Raw genomic sequence first — 21,630 nt, forward strand, 5'->3', positions numbered from 1 at the left:
AAACAGTTATATAATAATAACTAACAGTTTTTTTTTTATTTTTCTTCTTCAGAGTTTACTTCATATTTCATACTGTATAATACATTATATTATATTGAATAAACTCATATCTATCTATCTATATTCTGCTTTCTGTTCGAGATTTCCGAAAAATAATTTTTATGGTTCATCTGATACTCAGAACAAATAATAGAAATCAATTACCATTTTACTGATATAGAGGAAAGTTGCTATTTTTTAAATGGGACACCTATATTTTTAGCGCAGTTTTTCACAGCATATTTTTGAAAAGCATCGGTTTATTAACCCAATCGAAACACTGGCTGTTGCAATCATCAATAGGTTGCAATCATCAATTGGTTCTAACTTACTAGTTAGAACCAAAATGTTTATTGATGATTGCAACAGACGAGGTACTCCTCGTACTCGCTTTCATTGGTCATGTCACATTTTAGAATTCGGCATTCACCATCACTCTTTTATGAGACCTTCCATAATTTCCATTGCAATAAGGCATGACCACAATGAAAATAAATAAACAAGGTACCTAATCGGGAAAATACGTAATTTTTTACTTCAGATAGGCAAAAATATCGGCCGGTACCTATCGGCTTATGTGCATAACCCCATTATTCCCAATGTATTCCTGCTTATTTTGTCAATTACTTTGCAGCTTCTGGGCATCAGCAGTACTGAATGGACAAAGAGAAATTTGAGTGTATTTCAAGCTTTCCCAAATATTAGAACCCTCTAAGTATCAAAGCTCTCTAATCTTCCTACTAAGTTCAGTAAACATTAATGATATAGTCTCCCGTGATCGGCACTCTTTCTCAAAATAAGGACGTTGGCTTTGTAAGACGCCAGTCCATCGCGATAGAATTGGTTTATTTTACCGTTCGCTGAGTGGTGAAGAGGGCGACATGATCTCTTGTATAGCATTGATCAAGAAGATAAGAAATAACAAAACTTAATCACGTCTTCGGAAAGGAATAGAATCCCACAACTCTCTTATCTAGACTGCACTTACCTTATTTGAGTCTGCACGTATAGCATTCAGGATTTTCTATACATATCTGATACTTTTATCAACTCTACTGGTGAAAAGAAGAGAGAAAATGAAAATTTATTTTTCATTATAGCTTTTTATTTTCATATTGGTTTATTTATATAATTCTTTCTTCCACTTCTAGTTCTTCACTAGATTCGCTTAAAGTTAGTAAAAGGAAGTCAAATTTGTGAAATTTTAAAGGGATATGGTTCTTCATTAAAATTTTTTCTTTGATGTAAATCATGAATGTGTGTTTTGTTTTATCTTGGATACGAGGGTCGGGCATGAATACATAGTATTTTATCGGAAAAAGACAGTTGGAAATAAATAACTGTGTGGAATTTATAACTAGTATTTCTAAGAAATGGAATAATTTTTTGATAAGTCTGCAAATAATTTATTGGCAATATAGAAATGAGAATTTGTATAATGAAGTACAAGTAACTGATAAAATTATTTAGAAATCAATGATTGCACAACAACATAAAAATGTAAAAACCAATTCCTTCGGATTATCATTTCTATTCACTTCCTTGTCATATAAATTTTGTAGTTATTGCATTTCAGTTTTAAATTCAAGAAGATTGGTCAAGAACAAGATGATTAATTTAAATATTGAAGAATTTCACAGGTTTCACAGTTAATCAGACAATAATTATAATCAAGAATACATGATACAATTAGAATTTTTATGTAAAATTTTAATTAAAATACTTCCCATTGCATTATCATAAATAGAAAATCACTATACAATAAACTGGTGGCGTGAAATTTTTGGTTTATATACATTTTGTGCTTGAATTACCCAACTGGTAAATTTCAACTCTACTACTATAACATGATAACAAAATATTGAATTGGCAAAAGGTATGAGATGAGATGAGATGAGATGATCGGTAAGGAATCATAACGTGGAAAAATTTGAAACACTAATTAATTTGAACAGGTACCCTTTGAATTGGTATTGTTTCTTTCCATAACCAATTTATTGCTTGAATTTGACCCTGTTTCTCTAAAACGGGCCCGAGGATATCCCTGCATTGTTGATGATATTTGTTCAGTATCTCAATTTCCTGATCGGTTAATAAATCAATATTGATCAACTTCGTTTGCTTAGGACATAAGGTAATGGTTTCAAAGGTTAAAAACCCTCGGTTCTTGAAATTATAAGGTGGACAAGCAGGTACTATTTGAACTATGTCTTCAATCCTTATACCAAAATTACCATCTTCATAAAAACCAGGTTCATTAGATAAGAACATGTTGGATTCAAGACCTGGATCTTCCGGGTAAGGTCTATAAGAAATACCCATTGGCCCTTCATGCACATTCAGAAAGGATCCTATTCCATGACTTGTTCCATGGCCATAGTCCAATCCTACTTCCCACAAATACTGTCTAGCAAATGAATCTAAGTAATTGCCTTTAATTTTGCATGGAAAAATTGCGTTTCCAAGTTTCAACTGACCTTTCAAAACTCTTGTAAAACATTCCTTCTCGTAGCTTGTAGGTGTTCCAAAATGTAGAGTTCTTGTTACATCAGTAGTTCCGTCTTTGAACTGAGCTCCAGAATCACACAAATATAAGGAGTCTGTTGTAATGCGTCTGTCACTTGCTTCAGTGGGTTGGTAATGAATTATTGCTCCATTGGGTCCGCTGCTGCTAATAGTAGGAAAACTGAGGCCTATAAAATCATGCTGCAATTTTCTGAATTCTTCCAACTTTGTTGCTCCAGATAATTCAGTTACTCCTCCTTTAGGTACATTCTCTTCTAACCAGGAAAAATAACAACAAAGAGCTGCCCCATCTTTGATATGCGCATTTCGCATTCCAGCTACTTCAACAGGATTTTTAACGGCCTTCATCAATGTTGTAGGAATTATCTCGATATGTTGATTTTCCTTTGGAACTAGACTATTTAAAAAATAATTGATATTATCTGCAAACCATACTTTTTCTTTCTCACATTTCTTCAGATATTCGTCAATTTCCTCGTAGGGATGTATACTGTACGTGAATTGCCGCATTTCATCCATCAAGTGCTTATTGACCTCTGCAGTCAATTGATTCAAATTGATGAAAATTGCTACTTGACTCTGTTTAACCACAAGATATGCAAAAAATAAGGGATTATAGTCTATATCTGAACCTCTCAGGTTGAGTGTCCATGCTATATCATCCAAAGTTGATATGACTAAGGCTGTACAATTTTTTTCTTTCATATGTTGTACAATACATTCAAGTTTTTCTGATATTGGTTTACCTGTATATTCTATTCCCAAAGGAAAAACTTTATTAGTTGGTCTTATCGGCCTCTCTGGCCAAATAATTGAAGTCAAGTTTGTCAATACGGGAATAATATTATGGCCATTTTTAACAAGTTGTCTCTTTAAAGTGTTCCACGTGAATAACATAAAAAGCCTAGGATCAACTCCAACATTCGAACCGTTTGGAAGATTTTTAGATAACCATACAGCTGTAAGAAATTAAATTAAAAAATTATTCCAGAAAAATAATTGATGAAATTAATATAAATATTCTAAATTCAGCTCTAATGAATTTTCTCAGTTTTATATATACTGCAATTTTTCTCTTTATGGTTTATTATTTAGAAATAAAAATTCAATTTCTCAAATTGAATTGTGGTTTTCAATATCTGTTTGTAAATTTTCAAAGAAAAAAGTTGTTCTTGCACAATTATAATGTGAAATTCAAATTTGATTATTGTGAAATTCCCCACTAAAGTGCTTTCACAATGTGATATTATGGATTAAATTATCACAAGATAATATAATTACAATTAATCCCGATAACAATGATTTATGTATTTCCGATATCTCTGTAACTTGATGAAGATTAATTCAACCAATCAATATTCTCAGATCTTACACTTTTTAAAATTGAAATTAATTTTATAACTTAATTCATCCTACCGAAAATATATGGAAAGTTACAAAAATAATTTCACCACGCACAAGTAATTTTGTTAGCAATAAATTATTACCTCTGTGGTAATCATGTTTATTAATGTTACTGTATTGAATCATGAATTATATTTTTGTATACAGAGCGTTTCAAAAAAAGGTGGCCCTGTCTCTAGGATAGGTGGAAAACCGAAAAATAATTGGGATTTGCAAAATGAAAATGTTTCGTAAAGCCTTCGTATTCAAGATAAAGGACGTTAAAGAAAAGAAAATTTCACTCACTTTTTACGATTCTGCCGAAACTACTGGCTACATTGTAAAGAAATTTCATATTCATATTTTGGAAGCTGATACATCCCATGAATTTTTTTTTATATCTGACTCCCATAGAAGGCGCTAGTGATACGGTTCATATTAAGTAGTATTGAACATAACTTTTTAATGTTAAATTTATTCATAAAAATTTCAGGTGAATTTTAACATAATTCAATTTTACACCAAAAAGGTATAGTATATCCAAAGTTACTTAGAGGAAGCTGAATATTTCGATTATACAAGGGTTGTCCAAGTTTCTAGGAATTCCTTTGGGCCAGTGAATTTATTGCCTAACAATACTTTCAAATGAACCCCGTTACTTATCAGATCGCGGTATCTACTTCAAATGGACATCTATGGCCAAGCGTTTTTATATGGACTAGTTTAAGTGACTTTAGTATTTAGTTTAAGTGACTTTAGATATATAGGGTGTTTTTTTTTCGTGGTATATAACTTTAAGTTGGCATTACTGTTCAAGATGGCGACTGATTTAACAGCTGTCAAGTGATTTATTCTCAGTTTGGTTTGGCAATTCATCATGAATAGACTCACGCCTGAACAACGCTTGCAAATAGTGCAATTTTATTTCGAAAATAATGGTTTACGTTTACTCTTATTGATAACTCGCATCCCCAGAGACGCCGTACGGTGCGTACAGAAGAAGCTATTGCTGCTGTAGAGCGTAGCATTGAGGAAGACCCGAATGAGTCTATCCGCCATCGAGCACAGGAATTGGATCTGTGTCCATCCACTTTATCGAAGATTTTGCGGAAGGATCTTGGTTTGGGTGCTTACAAAATCCAACTCGTGCAAGAATTGAAGACAAACGATCATCAAGTAAGGCGTAGATTCGTCGAATGGACCCAAAATGAGATTGCCGTTGTTCCCGATTTTCATAAGCGAATTTTGTTTAGCGATGAAGCGCACTTCTGGTTGAATGGCTACGTAACAAACAGAACTGCCGCATCTGGAGTGAAGCTAATCCTCAAGTGTAGGTCGAAACACCGTTACATCCAGAAAAACTGACTGTTTGGTGCGCTTTATGGGCTGGTGGAATCATTGGTCCCTACTTCTTCAAAAACGATGATGGCCAGAACGTTACAGTCAATGGTGATCGGTATACTATCGATCGATTACTATCGATTACTAACTTTTTCATTTCTGAATTGAACAACCATGATGTCAAGGAGCTGTGTTCCAACAAGACGGCGCAACATGTCACACAGCTCGTGCCACAATCGATTTATTGAAAGACACGTTTGGGACCGCCTAATTTCACGTTTTGGACCTGTGAATTGGCCAACAAGATCTTGTGATTTAACACCGCTAGACTAATTGCTGTAGGCTATGTAAAGTCATTGGTCTATGCGGATAAGCCACAAACCCTTGACCATTTGGAAGACAACATTCGCCGTGTTATTGCCGATATACATCCGAGCCAGCCGTGGCGGTCATATACCAGAAATCATATTTAAAATGTAATGCCACAAGATTATCTTGCGGATAAATAAGATTCATGTCAATCGAATAATCCATCGTTGTTTTATTGCAATTTAAAGTTCTATAGCTCTAACAAAAACACCCTTTACTCTTGGTAGAACTCGATTCAACGTATCGTTTTCGGAATATTTTGATTTTTAAAATTATGAAATAATAACCAATGGTGGTATTGAGTAATGATAAAGTTATTAATTAAACAAGAAATAACAAGAAAATTAAAATAAAGAACATAAAATAATATTCAATTAGAGCAAGTGTTCGAAATGTTTTCACGAATACATAAGTCTATCCTTTTTTCTCAAGAATCCATTAATCTTCTAAACGGTTGGGGATCATTTATGAGATTATTAAAGTGACGTTGAATTCTGTCTTCCAATTCTTGACGTGAAATTACCTTTTTAACATAAAATTCCTTAAGTTACGACAGAATTGTGTAGCCCAAAGGATTACAATCGCATGACCACCTCTACCAATCCATCGGTTCGGAAAATATTATCATATATTTTTTTACGCGCCTAAAAATTTTTAATTCACATAATGCATATTTATTATTGATAATTATTAACTTGATTTTGATTAACAAATCTAACCTTGAAAAGTTGTGTTCATGAAGTCGCATGCGATGCTGTGTAAACGGTTTATGTAATAATAATATAATAACTTTATTCACCCAACAGGAAAGTAACAGGGTAATAAATTACATCAACTCAAAGAAAATACATGTGAATTCCTTAAAAAACTAAATGAAATGGCAAGTATTCCAAAAAAATGATAGATATAAAGAAGGAAACAAATATAAAATAAACAACTACAATAGACCAATGTTGTTAGCACAATCACAAAGCCTATACACTGGTGCTCGCTGGAGAATGTTGGTCCGAGGCGTGGGTAGACTAAATGTTGGAGAACCTCTGGCTGCCATCCTCGGGACGTGAATGTTTACCCGAGAGAGTAGAAATGGGCAGTCAATCCTTCCACTTAAAAGTTTTTGGGCGAATCTCGCGCACAGCTGAACTTGCCGCTTAATTAAGATTGAAAGCCTCAGTTCTTCCATTATGCCCGAAAGATCAACACCATGCTCCGGATATATGCCTGTTTTCCTATATACGACGTATTTCAGGAACTTCCTCTGAACTCGCTCAATGGGAGTAAGATGCGTTGCATAAATTGGGAACCAAATCATGTTAGCGTACTCCAACCTACTGAGAACCAGTGAAAAGTAGACATTTCTGAGAGCAGACAGATCGTCTAGCTCACGAAAGCTCCTGAACAGGAAACTCAAAGATTAACAGGCAGATGAACATATATCCTCAACATGTGAAACAAAACTCAGCTCACTGTCAAATAAAACTCCATTGAATCCATGGTAGAAAACATTCTTCTCTTTAAATACGAACGAATCAAACTCACAAAGTTAGGCGCAAAACCAAGTGAAGCTAGCTTGTTCAAAAGCAAATTATGGTCAACGGTGTCAAAGGCACGTGAGAAATCTGTGTAGATCACATCAACCTGATCTCCATCATCAAGGGACTCTGCTATGACTTGCGAAACTGTGGCTAGGTTAGTTACAGTCGACCTTCCCCGGACAAAACCATGCTGTGCTGATGATAAACTCTACTTAATATGGTGGTAAATGCCCGAATACATATCTCCTCATATACCTTGGCGAAGTTCGATAAAATGGAAAAAGGGTCTGTAATTCTCCACAGAAGACGAGTCACCCTTTTTTACCTCTTCTTTTACTGCCATTTAGAAGTATTCAACCGGTTTGTTTCTTTTCAAAATATTGTTAGAATAATATATATTGAGTTATTGGGTAAAGGTGAGCAAATTTATTCCAGTGAAATACTCTTTATTTTTATTCAGCAATGACGACGTTTCGGCTATTGTTTGTAGCCATTCTCAAGTCACTATGAAATAAGTATTTCTATAACGGAGTAAGCACCATCGTTATTATTATTTGTATTTATGATCTCTGAGATGCGAAAACTTATCGATACCTTAGTTCAAAAGTGTAACAAGTAGGAAATTGCAATATAGAAATAAATAGAGATAAAGTTACACTAAGTAACTAAAGCATTTATAAATTTGGAGTTGTTGCATTTTTAGGTCGTGTCATCTATGAACTAAGAGATGGAATAGGATTTGTTTCAGTATTGGAATTGATAGAACGTTGTATTAGGAACGTTATACATGTAATAACTCAAATTTAAATATTCTGGACTTGTTACACTATTGAACTTAGGTATCGATATATGCAATTATATTCTTGGGAAATCTTCTCGCCAAACAAATTTCTCACAAAATTGTGAGGGAACAGGGTTTATTTATCTCAGGGTTCATATACACTGCTCACCACTGAACTTTCCTGATCGGATCTCTGTGTAAGCGTTGTTTGTTATAGCGATGGGACGAGTCGTATAATTCTCAACTCGATCCACTCGAGTTGAATCGATGGCCAACTCGGTTAGAAAGTCGGGTTGACTCGAGTCGGCCGCAACCGACCGAATAACTCGATGCGTTCACTGCACCGAGTGAAGGCTCATCGCATCGACTTCGATTGCCGCCGTCTACCGAGTTGAACTCGGTCCATCCGAATTCAACTCGGTCGACGAGTTGAAACGTTGAAACTCGGTTGAACCGAGTTCAGTTCGGTGAAGGAAGTTTTAACTCGGCGGTCGCTTCATCCTACCACCAACCACACGACGGCTTGATTCGGGTTACGTCGTATAGTCGTACCTCGTAAGATCGAGCCAAACTCGGGCCAGCCACTAGGGATGTGTCGTTCACGAACGAACGAATCAAAAGACCCCGGTCTTCAGAACGAATGGTTCGATCGGGTCGTCTCTCTGAAAATGATTCGTTCGTTCGAACCGATCCGAATCACATTCAGTTCATTCAATCTGAGGATCTTTTAGGACCCAAAGATCCATAGAAAGAATGGTTCGTTATCCGAGCCTAGGTAGATGGGTTTCGGTTTGGACTGACCTTAAAGGAACATATGGTTGTAATAAAATACATCCATTTCGCAAATGAATCATCGGCTCGGCACTTGGCACCCGGTTTTGAAGAAAGATGATAGATAGTAAAAGAAACTGGGCTCTGTAATTGCACTCTCTTAGATGCACCAATTATTATTTCTTGAAAATGTTATGGTCTTAAATATTGTTCATTATTTTTTGAGAATTTATTTAACTATATATTCAAACCTCACTTTGTAAAGTTGATCAAAATGAATATTTTTCGGGAACAAGATATATTAATTAGGGTTAATATTAGTTTGAGGGATTTCAGATCTTCTGTATTTATTTGGTTGGAATAGATACAGGTAATGATCATTAGGTAGTTTTCGTTAAAATTAATAATTCAAGACCTCGTGAATTTTGTGTTCTGTACAAAGTACATTCATGATTCACTTCTACTTCTTCATTAGTCATTTAAATATTCCAAAATCATCAATTTGAACGAGGAATATATATTAGACTTTGAAATTTTTTCGGAAGGTCTATAATCATCTCATGAACCAGATATCAATTTATTATATTCTGTCATCTCAGTAACTTATAACTTTATGATAATGGATCTCCTTTATGTTTATGATTATGTCTCAAAAAAATCATTATCACGAATTCACGATCCGATTAAAAATATACCGACTAACAAATGCAAAGCTGATATTAACTTAAAATTATTTACCAAGAAAAAAACAAAGAACGAAAGAACCAGATCTACGGATCTTTGAATCATGCGCAAATCGTACATGATTCGATCTGAGCTAGTGAGCTGAAAAGAACCATTGGGTCAATTGAACGGGTCTTTTGAACCGGGTCGTCTCAGCAATGGATCTGGTTCGTTCAATTTCGACGAACCGGGTCGAACCAGATCCATTGCTGAGACGACCCGGTTCGTCGAAATTGAACGAACCAGATCCATTGCTGAGACGACCCGGTTCGTCGAAATTGAACGAACCACACATCCCTACCAGCCACAGCTCGAACTGCAACGGCAACGAACGGGGATTCACGATTTACCGAGTATGGTTTCTTCCGAGTTGACTCGAATAAACGCAAAGGTAAATCGAGCTGACTCGTTGAGATTGCAAATCGAGTTGAACAGCTCGAGTTGCCCATCGCTATTTGTTATTCCCTTGTCCCCGTTCCTTTTTGCCGCGGTCGCCCTTCTGTGTCGAGTCTTTCTTATATCGTCGGCTAAGAGTGTAAATCTGCTATGTCCATATTGAACAATTTTACATACATACATTTACATTTTGAAAATACATTCAATAAACTCTATTAAATGTATTTTCATGAATAAACTCTCTTATTATTATTATTATAACACTTACTGTACGGTTTTTTTGGTCTCCTCTAAAATTGTTCATTATGGACATAGCAGATTTACACTCTTAGCCGACGATATGTCATTTGCCAGCTATTGAAATGTACTCTTTGTAATAAGTGTTTTCATATCAATTGCCTAAAATTGCTATCCAACGAGATTGGGATACTACGGTTTTCAGGCAAGACTTTTCAACCATTGGTCATGGAGGAGTTTGCATCCTTGTTCGCAATGTTATAGTTGACCAGTTTTCGGTTGCCCCGTTCTCCTATGCTTCTCCGGGTTTAGACAACATATTTAGCGATTTCGTTGTTGGTAACAACATTTTCTTCACAATTTGTTGTGTCTGCAGCTTATGATTCAAATTTTACCGAGTATTCAAGAAGTATTCTGAGTGTCAAGAAAACTATTTTCATTGTTGAAGATTTCAACTTGACAAATATTTGCTAGCCGATTTCATCTACTACAGGTTGTAATACATGATCAGAAGCATACTTTCAATTTTTCCGGACATCTGCCTATTCCCAGCTTGTCGATCTCCCAACCCGCTACAGATTAAATCAAATCCCCTCGCTTTAAGACCTCATTCTTGTGAGTGACTCAGATCTTGTTTCGGACGTTCACTACTTTTCCCCTTTTGGCAAATCAGACCATGTCACATTAGTTACTGAATTTCAGCTGACTGTACCCACCAGTCTGAAATAGAAGAGGAAGTAAATAAAAGTTATTGATTATCAACATTGGAACGCCGTCCTTGGCGATAAAGACTGGAAAACCCTGTTTTCCCCTAGGTACGGAGGAAATGTGGGACGTATTCTTCAATAGGTTGGCTGTTGGTTTGTGCCCTACCACCAAGGTGATGATAACATCTGTTCCAACAAAATCTTGGATTAGTCAGGAGATACTCAAGATGATTAGGCATAAAAGATTGATATGGCAAAGGTACATTCGGCGCAAGCTGTATTCTGACTACACACAGAAACTATAGCAATCATCTATCGGGTGAAATACGGAAATCCAAGAGAAGCTATGAGAAGGAATTTGTCAGCGCCAAGGACCGCGAGAAATTCTTCAAATATTGAGATCTTCTTTGTGATCCAAAGTCAAAACACCCTATATCGGGTGTCCCAAGGTGCGTGGCCTATTAGATTATTATGGAAACTATTGATGGTAAAGATTTCAAATTTTGTGGATAGATATTTGGCCATGTAAGGTACATTTTTAAAATAATTTCACATTTCCAGTGTTGCCGGATGTACGACAATTTGGCAACAACTTTGTTATTTTGAATAGGACATCCGGTATTTCTATTTTTTTATGATACTCCATAAAATATTGAATCTATTCACTCTTACTTTTCCATCCCTATCTTCAACGGTTTTTGAGTTATTAATTATTTTTCGAAATTTTAGATCAAATTGGCGTATTACGAAAATGACTCTAGTTCGCTCAATATTTGTCAGAAATTTTGCAAGTCGTTAGATATTGATCTGATCTATGTCATTTTTTTGAATTATGGTTGTCAATAATACAGGACGGACCAAAAAAATTCATCATTTGCCAAGTTACAAAATTGTGAAAAAGTCTATTTTTTCAAATTTGACACCTAGTATATTTTTCAATTCCTGGAATCAGTAGAATACACTCTACAACTTTTCTATTCACGTCCCTATACCTATCTCAACTGGATTCCGAGTTATATGCGTTATATGTGTATATCTTTCTTGAGCCATTATTTATAGAAAAACCTCGGAACAAAACACCTGTTAGGCAATAATTGTTTATTTTGACATTTATGGATTGAACTGATTCATTGATATATCGATCTATGAACGACAAAGAGAAAATAACAACACAAAAGAAATTAACACTTATTGAATCAATGTGAAATCTAATAAACGCATATAACTCGGAATCCAGTTGAGATAGGTATAGGGACGTGAATAGAAAAATTGTAGAGTGTGTTGTACTGATTCCAAAAATTGAAAAATTACTAGGTGTCTAATTTGAAAAAATAGACTTTTTCACAATTTTGTAACTTGGCAAATGATGAATTTTTTTGGTCCGTCCTGTATTATTGACAACCATAATTCAAAAGCAGTGACACATATCAGATCAATATCTAACGACTTGCAAAATTTTCGTAATACGCCAATTTGATCTAAAATTTCGAAAAATAATTAATAACTCAAAAACCGTTGAAGATAGGGATGGAAAAGTAAGAGTGAATAGATTTAATATTTTATGGAGTATCATAAAAAAAATAGGAATACCGGATGTCCTATTCAAAATAACAAAGTTGTTGCCAAATTGTCGTACATCCGGCAACACTGGAAATGTGAAATTATTTTAAAAATGTACCTTATATGGCCAAATATCTATCCACAAAATTTGAAATTTTTACTATCAATAGTTTCCATAATAATCTAATAGGCCACTCACCTTGGGACACCCGATATATAAACTAAGTTACTTGGATTTTTCCAAAGCATTATTCGACCGGGCCCCCCACAGACGTCTCTTACAGAAGTTGGAAAATCCTGGATTTCGGGGAGATTTTTTGATTTGGATAGAGGGTTTTCTTCGCGAAGTTTTCGCGTATGAGTGGGTGAATCGGTTTCCGATGCGAGGAATGTAACTAGTGGAGTACCCCAGGGATCAGTACTTGGTCCACTTTTGTTTCTCTTATACACATCTGACCTCTACAGTAATGTGCGCGTTCAAGGCTCTTCATGTTTGCCGACGATGCTGAAATTTTCAATAACGCTGCGGGCAAGAAGATCTGAACACTCTGGTTCCAAAAGTGGCATCTAACCATCAACTTTGAGAATTGTGTGATTCTCCACACCGGCAAACACAACCCAAGTCGTAACTACTGCTTGGCTAACCTACTGATTTCTTCCACAAGAAGAAACTTGTTTCGTAATTTTTTCGGGTATATATCAGTGTAGCATGTTTTTTTTATGTTGATTTTATAGGAATCTTAACTCTTAATGTATAATAATAATACTTGGTATGAACTGTTTAATTAGCGCCTTCTATGAGAGTCAGATATAATAACAAATATATCAGGGGATATATCAGCTTCTAAAATATATTAGTATAAAATTTCAACCATGTTGCCAGTATTTTCGGCAAAATCGTGAAAAACGTGTTAACATATTTTTTCTTTAACGCCCTTTATCTTGAGTACAGATGGCGTAACGAAAAACTTCCATTAAGTAAATCCCAATTGATTGTCAGTTTTCTATCTTTCCAAGCGACAGGGTCACCTTTTTTGAAACACCTTGTAGATGTGAATTTTTTTAAATCTCACCTTAGAAGCTTCGGAAGTAATCTGGGCAAAACGTTAAACTTTAACAACTTCTTTTGAATCTTTTTAAACTGCTCGAAATACTCAAAACATATTTCTTTTTCAATTTTTATATGCTAATTCATCTCACATCTCGAATTTATTGTACTGCTGCCAGAAAAAAATTACTGGCAGATGAACTAGCAGAAATATGATATATTATAAAGGGTTTCAAGTATAAATTCAGTTGTTCAATTCACAATCACAATTAGTGATAGTGTGCTATCATTTCCCACATAAGCGATACGTTACGTCATGATGGATGCGAATTTATGGAAACAATCAGTGTTGCCAGATCAAAATGATTTTTTTCCACAATATTTGAGTAGAAATCCCCAGAATTTTAAGTATTTTGTTTTTGGAAAAATAAAACAAGTAGTATTTTATTGTATTTTATTTTTTTCACAAATAATGTATTTTTTAGTGTATTTTATTTTTTTTACAAATAATATCTAGGTCTATATATACAATATATAAATACTGGTAAGATCAAATAATTTCAATTTTTCTAATAATAGCACACAGATATTGATTAGAACTAGTCACCCTATTCAATGCCCTATTGGACTTAATATAATAATAAGGAAAAAATAAAATTACGTTCCTACATTTATAAAATTATAATGCTTTTCAGTGAGAGAATTTCTATTGAGACTTTATTGAAATACAGTATACGTACAGGTTTGGAAAATACATAAAGAAATATAGGATATTCAACGTTCTTCGAGACGATACTTATGGTCCAGTGGAACAGTGCAACAATCAAAACATCTGCGTGATACGATATCGAATAAACGAGTGTACTCTTTCAATGGCGAAGTGTGGATGGTCACAATGCTTGATAGTCGATGTCGAATATTAGTCGCTCTCCAACAGTGGGCTGGGTTATTAGACTATGTCGATTGAAAATAAATACTACAATTTTATTCCATTGTGTGTGAGGAATTTATTTGCGACAATGAATGAGACAAATAATTTTCTTTATGAAAATGAGTTGGTACTTAGATTATTTTTCAATATAACTGTTTCAAAAATGGAATGAATTCTAAGGTAGTAAGAAATATAATAGAAAAAAATTAACTCTGAAAATTCAAATTGTAAAATATTTCTTTAGTGTTCAATCCATTGAAGAGAAAATAAATCCATTTATGGTTGCCTTTGAAGATATGCAATTAGAGATGAGCGATATTTCACGAACTGTGATTTAATCACTGATATCAGACTGTCACAGGTAGTCACGGTTCCGAAAAACGAATACAGAGCGTGATGGGATCACTGTTTGAACATTTCACAGATATTGGCATATCAACGTCCGTGCAATCGTAAATTATGAAGCCAGCCTGCCAGCCTGATGTTTTTATTGTTTCGGAACCTTTGTCGGCACTTATTGATGCACTCTAGCAACGTAAGTTCCGTGCGAACGATTGTTTTCGAAAGCCGGACAAATATAAACAGAATGTCGAAGCAGGCTGACTAATAAAAAAACTCAAATGATTCTCTTCCTCAATTGTAATATGTCGTTGGTGTAGAATGAATAGGAATAATTGTATTTTTCTCTCGAAAAATTTATCAAATATAGTTAGGAAATTCGATTATTTAGGGACTGTTTTAACTACCCATTTCTGAGTTTTTTGTTGTGAAATTTTTAATTTTTCTCTTATTTTTTTGTTACAGTATTAGCCCCTTAACTATTTTGATAAAGACAATTATAAAATGCGTGTATTTTGTTTGGAGGTTGATTACTCATCATTATTATTAAATAAATAAATAAACGTCTGAATATATGCATATGGCTTATTATTTATTATTCGATGTCCTAAAAATCATACCTTTTCATTTGAGATTTCACAATTACATAAATTAATAGAAAATATCAAATATATTTAGGAAATTTAATTATTCAATAACTGGTTTTACTATATTTTTGTACATTTCTGATTGTTAATTTTTCTGTTTTTCTCTTATTTTATTTGATGCAGTATCAGCCACTTAATATTATCATGTGAATTATTTTATGCGTAGGTATTATTTATTTTTCAATGTCCAAAATTATTCATATCCATATTCCACAAATCTGTTACCTCTAAAAAATTAACAGAAAGATAAAAGAGCTAAGGTTTGGGTGATTCATACAAATAATAATAACAAGCACGGTCCGTGATTAGCGTTGTGAAACGTGAACGTTCCTGTTCCTTTATGATATCAGTGAAATTAAAGCGTGATCACCGTTTAGGTATCGGATTCGGTTAGCGGAGAACAGGCGCTAACCGATACCTAAACAGTGATCACGTCACGCTTTAATTTCACTGATATCATAAAGGAACAGGAACGTTTCACAACGTGATCTAGAAATCACGGTATCGCTCATCTCTATATGCAATACTTTTGATTTAATCTATTTATAAAATAATTACAAAATTCGAGAAAGGTGGGTGTTGCCGAGCAAGTTGATAAGAGCGATAAAATAGAAGTGTTTGGAATATTTTGAAAGGGAATGGTTACCGAAATTATAAGGTTCAAACAAATCATGAAATTTTTCATGAGGATAAAATAAAACGTAGGAATTCTGTGAAAAGATGAAGAAGAGAATGAAAATAATTCATTCTGAGCAATATCTAATTCATTGATGAATTATAATGTTCCTTGAAAAACGTGTCATTTGAACAAATGGCACGATCAAATGCCCCCCTAAATCACCAGATTTATCTCCAAATGATTCTTCTTTGGGTGTATTATTGAATTAATCCAAATTTTTGCCAAAATATAATGAATCTGCTGAGAGATATGAGATTATCTCTTTAAATAGATTTGCTACTGTTTCGCTCAACAAGGTAGATTATTTGAACATTTAAATTTGTCGACCCTCGATTCAGATTTTTTTTCCCATTATATTCCTCACTTTCGGAGAATTTATTTCATTTTAAACCAGTAATGTCGAAACAATGAAATATTTACAGAGGAAATTATTTGTGTCATTCATTGTCGCAAATAAATTCCTCGGGTACAATTGAAAAAAATTGAAGTATTTATTTTCGACATATATGGTCTTATAACCCATCCTGCGGTCGACATAGACTATCAAGCCGAAGTGTGACTATCCCCACTTCGCCATTGAAAGAGAACACTTACTTGTTCATTGATATTGTATCACGAATATGTTTCGATTGTTGCACTGTTCCACTGGACCATGAGTATATTCTGGAATAACGTTCGAATGATTGAAAGAGAACACTTGCTCATTGATATCGTATCACCCAGATGTTTCGATTGTTGCATTGTTCCACTGGACCAAGAGTATTGTCTCGAATAACGTTTGTTAACGCAATGTGAAGATTTCTTGTAAATTAATAGAGCTTCTTGTTCTCCATTCCATATTTGATTGCTTTTGTCGACAAATACTTTCTCCGATTTATTGTATCGTAAAAACCGATGTGTTTGAATGCTGAATAAAAAAAAATAGAATGTTCGCCCCCGTTGTTTATATTTTGCTGATTTGAGTTTTTCTCAGTTTCCGAGATTGAAATACGTTTCCAATCAAAACTAATATTTTTACCATTCGCTTCCGTGAAGTACACTTTCGCTTGTGAGTTTCTGATTCAAGAACCAGATTCCAATTAGAAAAACCAGGCTCCCAATTTGGAACCGATGTGAAGTTATCCACATCCAAGTACACTCCGAGCCAAAAGTAGGGTCCAAGCAAAAAATGGTATATTTATGATTTTCAATATGGAAATGGATAGTAATTTATTATTTGACTCGAGCAATACAGACTTTTCATATTTTTTCTATTATTGAACATAGGGGCCGTTTCTAGATAAACAATCATAACTTTTTTGAATGAAGGGGTACCGTTTTCTGCTTTTAGTATGTGGTGAACAGAGGAAAACTGAATAGAATGGCATACTCCATATAGTTTGTCAGCCCTCGAGGAAGGGGATAAATGCGATTTGGGGGGTATTTTCTAGAAAAAATTTATAACTCTTTTGAATGAAGGAGTACCGTGTTCTGCTTTTAGTATTATGGGGTATTTTCTACTACCCCCAAAATCGCATTTACCTCCCTCCCCGAGGGCTGACAAACTATATAGAGTATAACATTCGATTCAGCTTTCCTTTATTAAGCACATACTAAAAGCAGAAAACAGTTCTCTTTCATTAAAAAAAGTTATGAATTTTTTAGTGGAAAATACCCCAAAATCACATTTTCCCCCTCCCCAAGGGCTGACAAACTATATAGAGTATAACATTCGATTCAGCTTTCCTTTATTAAGCACATACTAAAAGCAGAAAACAGTACTCTTTCATTAAAAAAAGTTATGAATTTTTTAGTGGAAAATACCCCAAAATCACATTTTCCCCCTCCCCAAGGGCTGACAAACTATATAGAGTATAACATTCGATTCAGCTTTCCTTTATTAAGCACATACTAAAAGCAGAAAACAGTACTCTTTCATTAAAAAAAGTTATGAATTTTTTAGTGGAAAATACCCCAAAATCACATTTTCCCCCTCCCCAAGGGCTGACAAACTATATAGAGTATAACATTCGATTCAGCTTTCCTTTATTAAGCACATACTAAAAGCAGAAAACAGTACTCTTTCATTAAAAAAAGTTATGAATTTTTTAGTGGAAAATACCCCAAAATCACATTTTCCCCCTCCCCAAGGGCTGACAAACTATATAGAGTATAACATTCGATTCAGCTTTCCTTTATTAAGCACATACTAAAAGCAGAAAACAGTACTCTTTCATTAAAAAAAGTTATGAATTTTTTAGTGGAAAATACCCCAAAATCACATTTTCCCCCTCCCCAAGGGCTGACAAACTATATAGAGTATAACATTCGATTCAGCTTTCCTTTATTAAGCACATACTAAAAGCAGAAAACAGTACTCTTTCATTAAAAAAAGTTATGAATTTTTTAGTGGAAAATACCCCAAAATCACATTTTCCCCCTCCCCAAGGGCTGACAAACTATATAGAGTATAACATTCGATTCAGCTTTCCTTTATTAAGCACATACTAAAAGCAGAAAACAGTACTCTTTCATTAAAAAAAGTTATGAATTTTTTAGTGGAAAATACCCCAAAATCACATTTTCCCCCTCCCCAAGGGCTGACAAACTATATGGAGTATGTCATTTCATTCAGTTTTCCTCTGTTTACCACATACTGAAAGCAGAACACGGTACTCTTTCAAACAAAAAAGTTATGGATTTTCATTAAAAAAATACCCCCAAAATCGCACTTACCCCCCTCCCCGAGACCTGACAAACTATATGGAGTATGTCATTTCATTCAGTTTTCCTCTGTTTACCACATACTGATTGCAGAACACGGTACTCTTTCAAACAAAAAAGTTATGGATTTTTATCAAAAAAATACCCCCAAAATCGCAATAACCCCCCCTCCCCGAGGCCTGAAAAACTATATGGAGGATGTCATTTAATCTAATTTTCCTCTGTTCACCACATACTGAAAGCAGAACACGGTACTCCATCATTAAAAAAAGTTATGGATTTTTATCCAAAAAATACCCCCAAAATCACATTTTCCCCCTCCGCAAGGGCTGACAAACTATATGGAGTATGTCATTTCATTCAGTTTTCCTCTGTTAACCACATACTGAAAGCAAAACACGGTACTCTTTCAAACAAAAAAGTTATGGATTTTATTTAAAAAAATACCCCCAAAATCGCACTTACCCCCTCCCCGAGACCTGACAAACTATATGGATTATGTCATTTCATTCAGTTTTCCTCTGTTTACCACATACTGATTGCAGAACACGGTACTCTTTCAAACAAAAATGTTATGGATTTTTATCAAAAAAATACCCCCAAAATCGCAATAACCCCCCTCCCCGAGGCCTGACAAACTATATGGAGGATGTCATTTAATCTAATTTTCCTCTGTTCACCACATACTGAAAGCAGAACACGGTACTCCATCATTAAAAAAAGTTATGGATTTTTATCCAAAAAATACCCCCAAAATCGCACTAACCCCCTCCCCAAGGCCTGACAAACTATATGGAGCATGTCATGTTATACAGTTTTCCTCTGTTTACCACATACTAAAAGCAGAACACGGTATTCTCTCAAACAAAAAAGTTATGGATTTTCATCAAAAAAATACCCTCAAAATCGCATTTACCCCCCTCCCTGAGGCCAGAGAAACTATATGGATTATATCCTTCTATTCAGTTTTCCTCTGTTCACCACATACTAAAAGCAGAAAACGGTACTCCTTCATTCAAAAAAGTTATGAATTTTTATCTAGAAACGGCCCCTATATCTATTAATAACCCTCTGAATGGCTAAAAAATGTTCAATAATAGAAAAAATATGGAAAGTCTGTATTGCTCGAGTCAAATAATAAATTACTAGCCATTTTCATATTGAAAATCATAAATATACCATTTTTTGCTTGGACTCTACTTTTGGCTCGGAGTGTACTTGTGGATGTGGATAACTTCAAACCGGTTGAAGATGTTGAATATTTTGGAATAACTCCGTTCATCCATAATTTCGAAACCATTTGTTTTTACTAGCTCATAAGTGTCGATAGATTGTAAATAGTTATCTTGTGCTTTTTGATTCCACATGTATAATTTTCATGTTATCAATTGTGGGTAAAGGTGATCATTATCTATACAATGTGTTTCAAATGTGGTGAATCTCTTATTTTTGGTAACATTCACCTGATGATTATCAAATCTAGTTTTAAATGAACATCCTGTCGATCCCATGTATTTCATATAGCAAGTTAAACATGTTAAATCATAACTCCTGATTTACTAGTGTTTGGGATTGAACCTTTTGAACTGAATAATAACGATGATATTTTGTTTATTGCTTTGAAAGTAATATTCAGGTTTAATTTGATACTTTTTCAGTTATATCATTGAAGTCCAAAAGAGAAATGCTCTTTTTGGTTTCTTTGGTTTTTATGACGGTGTATATCCGATTTATGGCTATATTGGCAGTAAAAACATAGGAAGTATAAAACTTGTTCAAATCATAAATAAAACAGCCTGATTATTCCACAATAGGCATTCTGGGCCTTGTAACAATAGTTGATTTACAATCGTTTGAATGTTTACATGCAGTTGAGCTATGTAGATTCACCTATGAACGGTATAAGCAGATACCCTCTCAAATGTGAGAATAAACTTATTTGAATTACTTAAAATCAAAATTGAATTATTCGGAAGTATTTATAATAATTTTCAATATCCTTTATATACTTACGAAGAGAAGGAGTACTTGGTTCACTTTCCTTCATCAATGTCCAATTTTCATCTAGTTGCTGAAATGCTTGTAAATAATATCTGGCATCAGTCCAAAGACAGGCGCGATCGTGAGTTACTACCGCAGTTCCTGAAGAACCAGTAAACCCTGAGATAAAAGCTCTAAACTGATCACAGTCAGCTACATATTCACTTGAATGAGCATCACTTGACGGAATAATGTAAGCATGAAGAGGTTCCTTTGTGTATTTATTGTTAACCATCAACTCCCGAAGTTGTTTTAGTAAATGACTTGTGGATTTAGGTGGCATAGTAATAAAATTAAAGGGTATTCATACAACATATATAAGTACTGTGGATAGAATTTAAAAATTATAACCTAAATAATCTGACTTTTGTTAACACAGATAACGGATTAACAAAGTGGTAATCTATGGTACAAAGTACAACACCAATAATTTAAATATAATAAAATACTGGTGTGATCACTGATTAGATTCTGTTCAAAATAATTATGGTGACCCATCGGCATGGGTTCCTTTTCCTTCCTTTTTTCTTATGGTAGCGGCATGGCCGCCATAGAAGATTTCATTTTTCAGTTCACTGTTTGTGCTGAATGAGAAAGAAAGAGACATTTTATGCAGTAATTTCCAAGAATATAAAATAACAGGAAGGAGCATGCCCGTCTTTTGCTTTGAAGAAATTGCGAACGTGAGGGGGATCCTGAAAACTTTAGAGAACTCGTCAGTCATTATTCTTTGTCAACATTCCTTTCCGTTACCGAACGCAATATTTTACTTCGTATATGCCACACCGTTCGCACCATTCCAACCGTAGGCTCTTCAAGCGTTCGGCAAGTCACACCGTTCGCACTGTTCGTTCGGTAAATGTTAACCGGTTACA

The 21,630-nt window shown here is 34.4% G+C and overlaps 1 protein-coding gene across 1 annotated transcript; it reads right to left on the bottom strand.

The window, feature by feature from the left end:
- Positions 1-1,384: 1,384 nt before the first annotated feature.
- Positions 1,385-21,163, bottom strand: LOC123679033 (xaa-Pro aminopeptidase ApepP). The gene is made up of 2 exons (XM_045616358.1): positions 20,729-21,163; positions 1,385-3,524 (listed from the first exon to the last, which is right to left on the bottom strand). The coding sequence occupies exons 1-2, from the start codon at positions 21,036-21,038 to the stop codon at positions 1,978-1,980; spliced, it is 1,857 nt and encodes a 618-aa protein (XP_045472314.1). The 5' UTR covers positions 21,039-21,163; the 3' UTR covers positions 1,385-1,977.
- Between the last annotated feature and the right edge of the window lie 467 nt (positions 21,164-21,630).

This window comes from Harmonia axyridis, chromosome 4 (assembly GCF_914767665.1).
Source record: "Harmonia axyridis chromosome 4, icHarAxyr1.1, whole genome shotgun sequence".
NCBI lineage: Eukaryota > Metazoa > Arthropoda > Insecta > Coleoptera > Coccinellidae > Harmonia > Harmonia axyridis.